Source organism: Anguilla rostrata, chromosome 15 (genome assembly GCF_018555375.3).
Source record: "Anguilla rostrata isolate EN2019 chromosome 15, ASM1855537v3, whole genome shotgun sequence".
Taxonomy (NCBI): Eukaryota; Metazoa; Chordata; class Actinopteri; order Anguilliformes; family Anguillidae; genus Anguilla; species Anguilla rostrata.
Window position 1 is genome coordinate 23227874 of NC_057947.1, and position 10240 is coordinate 23238113.

The window sequence follows — 10240 nt, forward strand, 5'->3', positions numbered from 1 at the left end:
TAACATTGCTCGCTTTAATTATTATTTAATTTATTTTATTATTATTATTATTATTATTATTTAAACGCTCACATTCAGAGCTGTATACTATTCGATATTTCATAAAGTGCTCTCGGTTGACTGTCAGACTGCGGCTCACATCGGAGGCGTGGTTTTTTGTCTCCGAGATGAACTCCGCACAGCGCAAATCTGGAGAAGCGCCAGATCGCAGCAAGCGCTTCCAATATCTGCAGACCCCGCTGCTAAAACGTACAGCATCCGCAAAAAGCTCATGCCGACAAAAACCAGCTGTGACAAAACTGACAAAAACGCTTACAAATCCCATGTCTTACAAAGGCCAGGTCCTCTCTAGCCCTCCTGAGAACTCTACGGACACTGTACGGATGACATTAGCGTTGCGCTGCAGTCTGTTTTTATGTCATTGAGCTCCTATACACTTCAATATCGCTTTTTTTTTTAATGTGCTAATATAGTTTGATGAAGATGACGTTACCCACATGCTACAGGCATTCTGGTGGAATTTTGCATTAGCAGTACTGGCTAATAAAATCCACCTATGCATTTAGCATAGTACTATACATAATCACAAATAACATATCTGACATGTTTTATTTTACAATGATTTTCTTAAAAAAATAAATGTATTTTTCAAGTCCAACATTTGTACAAAGGAAAACTACAGATCACACAAATAACCACGGGAGTGAAGCTCCATGATCGTGGAAACTAAAACATTACCCAAGTGTTTTCTCTGATCTTCTGTCGTCACATCCAGAGGGGAAAGGTGAGGTCCAGACCTATGCTCAGTCCAGACTCATGTTGAAATACTAGTCAAAGTCTTACAGATCTCTGACAATGGAATAAAGAAATGATCTACCCACAATATCTTTTCAGAGCAAAATTCTTCACTCACAACATTGCACGGTCTCGTACGTAACATGCTTCTGTAAAAATCCACAGGAATCTGCAGGAGCATTTTCTAATTTTACCAGCACCTGGAGTTACAGGCTCTCCTGTTCCTCCTTCCTGTTCCTGCAGGTGCCGTATCTGACAGCAGGTGTAGATTCGGTGCCAGGATGGAGGTATCAGATGGTGCAGTAGGTGTACAGAAGGTGGCGCACCATCTCTTTGTTACCACTTGCCTGGTATATGAGTGACAGGTTGAAGGCAATTTCTCGGCGCAAGTCTACCTGGTCGTCTTCAATACCCTGCCAAGTTAGCACGAGGGATAGGTAACAGAAAGAGAAAGAGAGAGAGCAGAGAAAATGCAGAGAGGGAGAGATGGGGTATGAAAGGAACAATAGAAAGAATCAGTGTAGACAGACTGTAAATTCAAACTGAAAACTAAAATGCTCTCCAGGTCGACTGAAGCTTACAGTATTTCAATAACAGCTGCAGTGATACAATTTTATCTATGATTTATGCTCCTTATATTTTACTGTCTGACTGAGTAAAACATATTAGAGTTGTATGTAGCATTTCGGCGCTTACTACTGCTTTTCAGATTTTACGTGTGTGTGTGTACGTGCGTGTACATTTGTAGGTGTGTACGTGTGTAAGAGCTGTTTTGAAGGGGAGTACCTCCAGTGAGGGTGGGGGGGTGTTCAGGGCCTTCTGGTAGTAGTGTATGGCCAGATGTGACAGCCCCAGCTGTTGCAGGGCGCGGCCTATGTTGTACAGGCTCTCCTGGGAGTGGCCACGGAGCTCCGAGTATCGCGTCAGGAAGGAGAAGCCCTGGCAGGCAAGGGGGGGGGTATTACTAGTGCTAGTGCTACACACTGTATGAGCCATGCAGTATAAAAACCTCAAATAAAAAAAGAAATTAAAACCATCACCTCTCTTCCATTTCCTTCCTTTAAATATTTCTGCTTACCGTTTGAAGAGAAAAATGCTGACTGTAATGCAAAGTTTAAATTCAAGTTGAATGTAAGGTGATATCGAGGGGGCGGAGCTGAGGGCCAGCGGTGCCTATGGGACTCCTCCCCCATCATGGACCCCTGACCTGTAGGAGCAGGGGGCGGAGACGAGGGCTGCTGGAGTCAGCCCTCCTCCCCCCTCACGGATGCCTGACCGGGGAGACTGACCTGCAGCAGGAGGGGGTGGCGCTTGACCACAAACTTCTGCGAGGCCATGTGGAAGAAGGTGAGCCCGATGCACAGGTTATAGAGCGGCTCGTTGGGTCTGGTGCGGAAAGCCTGCATGTACTGCCCTGTAGAGACAGAGAGGTCCTACATCAATGCACAGGCCTTTATCAGCACATATACATATACATATACATATGCCTGTAATTACCGCCTCAATGCACAAAACCCTTTCTAAAGATGTGCATGCATACACCCACAGATGCATGCATGCAGACCCAGACACAGTAACTGCCTCAATGCACAAACCCATGTCTAAACTGCGCATGCACCCACCCACAGATGCATACACGCATGCACGCACATACAGGGTCAGCATATCGATGCACCTCGCTAACCTTCACTAACACAAACCTTTAGTTCAGTGCACTAGGCATAGCATTTTACATTCGGGCATTGGACAGATGTGACTCGCACAGCTTGTACTCTTTGCACAGGACCCATTAGCACAGCTGGACGTGGGACCGCTTTCTCGCTGGCGTACCGAGCGCGTGCTTGAAGCTGCCCGAGACGAAGCCGTTGTGGCCGTTGAGCACGCACAGCGCGTGGTTCTCAGGGTTCTTCAGCATCAGCCGCAGGCAGAAGCGATGGTGCCGCACGTCCTGGGAGTGGATGGTCACCTGATTAAAGACGTTCCACAGCTGAGGCCGATCCACACTGTCCATCAGCATCAGCCTGCAGCACACAGACACACGGACATGTCCTATAGACTTCACACTGTGAGCACAATATACACTTACATGTCCTATAGACTTCACACTGTGAGCACAATATACACTTACATGATCTATAGACTTCACACTGTGAGCACAATATACACTTACATGATCTATAGGCTTCACACTGTGAGCACAATATACACTTACATGCCCTATAGACTTCACACTGTGAGCACAATATACACTTACATGATCTATAGACTTCACACTGTGAGCACAATATACACTTACATGATCTATAGACTTCACACTGTGAGCACAATATACACTTACATGATCTATAGACTTCACACTGTGAGCACAATATACACTTACATGCCCTATAGACTTCACACTGTGAGCACAATATACACAAACACACGCCATTATAAGAGCAATATATTACACCTGCACACCATTATAACAGCTATTTACATACTTACACACCACTATAACAGCGATACAAACACCTACACATTACTATAACAGGCTTATCACCTGGAACAGCCACACACACAGTACACAGTTACACACACATACATATACAAACAACAGCAGACTCCACTGCCTGTGAAACACATCAGTGTATGCATATCACAAACCGTCACACCCCCACACACACACACACACACACACACACATCATTGATCTGACCTTATGTAGCCGTAGGCCCTCCTGTAGTTGCGGTCCAACATGGTGGCTGACAGGCCAAAGTACTCCAGCTCCTTCCTCTTGACGCGGTCGTCATAGAAGGAGTAGAACTCCAGGGAGGAGTCCACCAGAAGCTCCGCCTCCTCGTACCTGTGCAGCTCACAGAGCACGCACACGGCGCGCAGCAGCAGCTGCCACCAGTCGTCCTTCGACAGCACATTCGTCTTCCCTGGGGAGGGGGAGGGGCAGAGGGCGGGGCCATATCAGTACCAGCGTGAGAGGGCGTGGCCATCTCAGTACCAGTAGTGGGCGGTGCCATCGTTCCTGTAACCATAAGCAGCTACAGGTTACAGTTTCCTGAGAGAAATGACAGACAGGTGCCAGGGAAGTGCCAGTCAGGGACATTACCTACAACATCCAGGTAAGCGGCCTCCTGGTCATCGATGTCAGAGACCTTGTCTGGGGTCACCTTGACGAGGTAGAGGTGCTTCTCTCCAGAGCGAGAGCTGGAAACCACACACACCTGGGCCCTGTTCATCGCCACCTGAACACACAAACAGAGGAAGAGGGACAGAAAGAGCGAGAGAAAGAAAGGAGCCACAGAATGAGTAAAAGGGCACCACAATTTTTCACAGAAGGACAACTTTAGATATATATATATACACATTGTCTTTGGTGCTGGGTCCTCATTATGTGCTGAATGAAACAGAAGCCCATCATTCACAGAGTGATTACACACAGCATGGCATTAGAGGGACCATGATAATACACTCCTGTACTGTGGAAACAGAGACGGGAGTAGTGGGGACCTTGAGCAGCATGGCCAGCATGGTCAGCACTGTGTCCATGTAGTCCTCCAACCGGCCCTGAGAGTTCAGCAGGGTGGAGCGGTGGAGAAGCAGCTTCAGCTCCTGTACACACACACAGCATGGGGTCAGAAACCAGGCAGGAGAAACACACGCGCTATACATGCACATTCACTATACACACATGCACACACACACACTATACACACACATTTCACTATACACACATGCGCGCACACACACACACACACAAACACACCCCTCAGACACACACACTTTGTACACACATTCACACACACTCAGTATATACACACACTCACCCCACAGACACACACACACACACACACACATGCACGCACGCACGTACGGACGCACACGGCGCCCCCTGCTGGTACCTGCTGAGCGGCGGTGGAGTCCTGCGCCAGCGTGTCGGGGTCGTGCATGGACTCCAGCGCCTGCAGGGCCTGCTCGGGGTGGCCCAGCTGCTGCTGCAGGGTGGAGAGGGTGAGGCGGGCCTCCAGGTGCAGGGGGGCCATCTCCACCACCTTACTGTAGCTCTTCACCGCTACCTCCATATGGCCCAGAGCCTTCAGACACTCTGCACACAGCACACGGGCACACACGTGTTCAGAGCACAGGCTCGACACAGGCACATGTGTGTACAGAGCACAGGCTCTACATGTGCTGTGTGTACATTGTTGAGAGGTGTGTACATGTGTACATTGAGCAGCAGCATACTGCATTGAGGGCAGGTGTGTGTGCGTGTGTTCAACAGTAGCGTACTGCGTTGGGGGGCAAGTGTGTGTGCGTGTGTTGAGCAGTAGCGTACTGCGTTGGGGGGCAGGTGTGTGTGCGTGTGTTGAGCAGTAGCGTACTGCGTTGGGGGGCATACCCGCGTGTCGGAGCCACACCACGGCCAGGTTGTATCTCTCAGAGCAGACGAGAGCAGACAGCAGGGGCAGGGCGGAGCTGTACTCCCCCTCGTCCAGAAAGGCCTCGGCCACGTCCAGGTACAGATCACCCAGCTCCTCCGGGCTCTGCTCCATCAGCGCAGTCAGCATGGGCTGCAGCAGGGAGACACAGTCAAATATACGCACACTGAGTCATACAAACACACACAAGCCAAGGCATATATACCCACCACACACACACAAGCACACAGGCATATATACCCACACAACAGAGCATTATAACACACACACACAAGGATAATCCAAACAAGCACAGAGGGATTATATAGCATAACCACAGCTATACACACGCATGCGCCACACACACACCACGCACACAGACAGAAGGAGCACTGGACGAATGAGCATGAGACGAGAGAAGTGAGCACTGAGACAGAGGGCACGAGACAGAGAGAAATGAGCACTGAGACAGAGAGAGCACTGAGACAGAAGAGCACTAGCAGGAGGAGAGCACGAGACGAGAGAGCACGAGCGAAGTGAGCACTGAGACAGAGAGAAGCCTGAGACAGAAGGCACTGAGACAGAGAGGAAGTGAGCACTGAGACAGAGAGGAGCACTGAGACAGAAGTGAGCACTGAGACAGAGAGGAAGTGAGCACTGAGACAGAGAGGAGCACTGAGACAGAAGTGAGCACTGAGACAGAGAGGAAGTGAGCACTGAGACAGAAGTGAGCACTGAGACAGAGAGGAGCACTGAGACAGAAGTGAGCCTGAGACAGAGGAGCACTGAGACAGAGGCATGAGACGAGAGAATGACACTGGACAGATAGGCGTGTCCGTACTTACGCCCAGAGGTTTGAAGATGTGCTGGTGAATCAGGCAGACCATCAGCTTGATTCTGATGTCCACTGGGATGTGTTCTGGGATCTGAACACCCTGGACCTCCCCTGGAGAGGAACACAGTGAGGATCAGTCCAGTGTGTCGAGAGGGGTTATAATGTGTGATAACTACTCATAAGCAACTTCTATATGCTTTCATTAACCCAGCAGAGGCTGGCACCCTTGAACAGCTTGGCCTGATAAAAGCCAGCCATATGCACCTTCCTCTTCCTCCTGCGGTTTCTCTCCCTCAGGTTTCTCTGGCTCGCTCTCTCCGGCCTCGTCCGGACGTCCCCCTGCTGCTTCCTGTTTGGACCCGTCTCTCTGCAGCACGATGCCGCAGAACTGCAGCAGAACCTGGGAACGAGCGAGACTCACTGTCCTCCACTGCGTCACAGCTAGCGCCTGACTGTCACTGCACAAGAACACTGCATGCTTACACTACCCCTGTACACACACACACACACACACAGCTGACCTGCAGGGCCTTGGCGTGCTGGCGGTTGACGATGTATAGCTCGGCGGCCATGTTGACGCACTCGTGCGTGACGAGGTCGGGGTGGCGGGACAGCGCCTCCTCGATCACCCCGATGGCGGCGGGCAGGTCGCAGGTCTCATAGTAGCTCCTGGGACAGAGAGCCACACGGCCGCTTCAGAGCACGCTCCGCCTCCTCTCACCTCCTCTCACCTCCCTCACGCTTCGTTTGAAATGCACTACGCTCTTATTTCAGTCTGACGCGTTATACACAGCTGTATAGATCATAAGTGTTCCACAAAATAAACTCTTAAAAGCATTAAAGTCAATGATTTTCCCATTATAACAGGCTGAAGGGTTGGGTGTGTGTGCAGCGTGAGGCGTGTGTGGTGTGCTTCTATGTGTCTGTATATGCGCGCGTCTGTGTATGTGCATGCTTGTGTATGTGCGTGTGTATGTGTGTATGCGTGTGTGTATGTGCATGCTTGTGTGTATGCGTGTGTATGTGTGTGTGTGTGTAAGTGCACTGACTTGGCCATGTCCCGTGACAGCTGCATGAAGTGCTCTCCGTCTGTAGGGGGCAGCAGGCTGAGGAGGCGTCGGTATCCATCCATGGCCAGCTTATGCTCCCCTATCTGCTCATACAGCTTAGAGCGCTCCCACAGGTAGCGCACGTTACTGCTGTCATACTTAATGGCTGGGGGGAGAGGACGAGGGCAAAGAAGAGGAGAGGGAAAGGAGTCGGCGGGGGGCGGGTTGGGGGTTTGAGAGAGAAAAAAGAGAGAGATTTACTGGCTATAAACACAAGCAATAGCATAAAAGGTGCGATTCACATCCGTAATCCACAGCAGAGAACAGCTGACTGATGCATGCACCAGCAGAGCCAGATGTCCGGAAAGGTGCTTCCCGCGTGTCCTAAGACGCCCAACACAGGGAGATGGAGGGGCTCTCCCCTTAGAGTAGCAGATGGGGGGGGAGGGGGGCTCTCACCCTTAGAGTAGCAGATGATGGCCTGCTTGATGTTGTCCTGCTCCAGCGACATGTCGGCCAGCTTCACCCACTCCTCGCAGTCGCTGGGGTTGAGGTGAGCGGCGATGAGGCCGAACTGCAGGGACTTCTCCATGTCGCCCTGGTCCTCATAGATCATGGCCAGGGTGGAGAAGGGTTCATAAGCCAGAGGGGCTGGAGAGAGCCAGGGACAGAGGGAATGAGGTTGGGTACAGGACACATACAGGGTAAGAGAGGCAGCACAGGTGAGCACAGAAACGGTAGTGTTGGGGACAGGAAACAGATGCAGGGAGAGGGTATAGGAAACAGGCGGTAGTGATGCGTAGAACACTCAATCTGCTTACATATGTCTGACTACTCTGCTGATTGCCAGAATGAGCTTTACTAAGCAATCACCCTAGATGAATAATTCTCTTCCTTCTTACTACCTCTAAGATCTGTTACAACTCCCACTGCTCTCACTTAGAGAGCGCTGTGGGATTATCTCATTGTGAAAAAGAGTGGCTTTAAATAAAGTTGGAGTGATTGAATCTCACCCTGCCTGATGATCTCCATGCACATGGTGATGGCGTCCTCCTTATCCCCACGGGCGTAGCGGATGTTGGCCTCTCCCATGAGACCCCGCAGGGCTCGGGGAAGCTTGCTGCGGTTCCGCCTCTCCTGTAGCACACACACACACACACACACACACACACACACACGCACAGACGCACACACACGCACACACACAGATACAGACACACACACATTAAGCCAAGTTTCAAATCTACCAAGATCAGGCTTGAAATCAGAATGCGTATTATAGTCTATTAAAGTTAAAGTACAACACACAAAGCTTAATGAAGAGCATGTGCTTGAGCGTTATGATACAGGACAGCATAGGGCCTGAGTGCTCATGTGTGCCCACACACAGTCCTCACCCTCATCATCTTCTTGTTCTCTCGATTCAGCTCCATCTCCAGGGCGAACACGTCCCCAGCGGAGGGCAACTCTATCCGCTCCTCATCCTCGTCCTCTCCCGCTGCCTCCTCCTCCTCCTCCTCCTCCTCCTCTTCCTCTTCTACACCTCCTTCTCCGTCGTCATCGTTGTCCTCCTCCTCATCATCATCCTCATCCTCCTCCATCAGTTCCTCATCTTCCTGCTGAAGCATGGAAGAAAAGGCCTTGTGGACGCTGGGGCTCACCCCCTCTTCCACGCCCTCTGTAAGGCAAGAGAAGAGACGCATCAAGCTCAATTTCTGCGGCGCTACTCTGTTCAGAATGTGGATATGAGGGAGGCCCTGAGACGGGGAGGCAGACGGACGCACCTGCCTGGCGCTTGCGAGTTCTCCGGGGGACACGGGACGTGCTGGGGACAGCATCGTCAGGTGGAACCGCATCATCTTCATCTGAGCCCGCCTGTCAGAGAATGAGAAAATAAAAGCCACCCTTTGATATTCTCCGTAAACACAGCTTTCTAGTCAACAATAGCCATTTCTGATAGTATCGCAAACCTATAAGTCTAAAAAGTTAGGCAAGCATGGATAAGATAAGGCCAATAAGATATAGTATTTGCAATACTAATGGAGGCACATGACTTCATACCAGTCATACCAGTGAATTTCAAAAGCTATAGCTCAGGGGCTAGTAACCCTTTCCGTTCAACCTTATAATATATAATTGTCTTAATTAAGAGGCTTAACAGATGTGACTGTGTGTTAGAAGCACACCGCGTTACACCACTGAGACTGCATATTCAGGTTCATAACAATCCAACTCCAGTACCAAGCCCAAGGTTTGCTGGTCCTGCTGCAGCGAAACAAAAATAGGTTGCTACATATAAGCTAATATTATTAAGTTAGCTATTATGCGTACGAGACTTAACATAATATGACTACTGATAAAATAGCTAACAAGCAAAGTCAGCTATTAACGTTACTTCAAATATGAATGCTTTACAACTCGGTCAGATAGCCGGTCAAGGAAAAAACTTTACCTTCTCCTTGGATTTTCGCTCTTCTCTCCGTTTCTCAAATTCTTCGAAAGAGATTTTGCCTTCTAAATAGTCAATGAGTTCCGGGTTAAATCCAGACATAATGCACAGAAGTCGTACAATAATACTATAAATGCTGATGTGGACTAGCTCTGTAGCTTGTTACTGTGCTTGTTCAACTAATACCAGCTTGGACCACACTCCGTGGTATTCAGGGAGTTAACATGTTAACATGTATTGGTATCGTGAGCTTATTTTCATATTAACTTCATTGAACTAGATGAATGCATAAATTAAGGACATGTGTGATAACTTCAGCTAAATTAAATGTTGTTGGTATAGTAGCTAGCCACAGCAACTAACACCGTGAACACAATTCATGCATGCCACACTGAATTGATGACAGCAAATCAACAAGACCGCGGTAGTAGGTAGACTCGCGAGAAATCCAAGTCCTATCACAAATACCTTCCCCCTGCATCCAATAACGTACATTCGTTCCGTTTTTTATCAAGCTATTTTATTGTTGGATTGTTCACATTGAATAATCAGAAGTGCCATCTAGCGAGCTGTTTTTCAAGATCACAGTAGTTCCACGACGGATTACAGGCAGAACATAGGTAAATACGGGGCAAAGGGCTTATCCTGGACTGTTGGGAACTCTACAGTTGTGACAGTGAAACTGATGCTATCCCATTAC

General features: G+C 49.3%; 1 protein-coding gene across 1 annotated transcript; it reads right to left on the reverse strand.

Moving 5' to 3' along the window:
• Window positions 1-590: 590 nt before the first annotated feature.
• gtf3c3 (general transcription factor IIIC, polypeptide 3) lies at window positions 591-9990 on the reverse strand. Its single transcript, XM_064310705.1, has 18 exons — window positions 9544-9990; window positions 8876-8966; window positions 8489-8769; window positions 8105-8228; window positions 7551-7742; window positions 7092-7257; window positions 6564-6711; window positions 6307-6442; window positions 6053-6153; window positions 5189-5360; window positions 4692-4894; window positions 4300-4401; window positions 3899-4034; window positions 3494-3719; window positions 2626-2816; window positions 2085-2209; window positions 1582-1734; window positions 591-1208 (listed from the first exon to the last, which is right to left on the reverse strand). The coding sequence occupies exons 1-18, from the start codon at window positions 9640-9642 to the stop codon at window positions 1086-1088; spliced, it is 2769 nt and encodes a 922-aa protein (XP_064166775.1). The 5' UTR covers window positions 9643-9990; the 3' UTR covers window positions 591-1085.
• Between the last annotated feature and the right edge of the window lie 250 nt (window positions 9991-10240).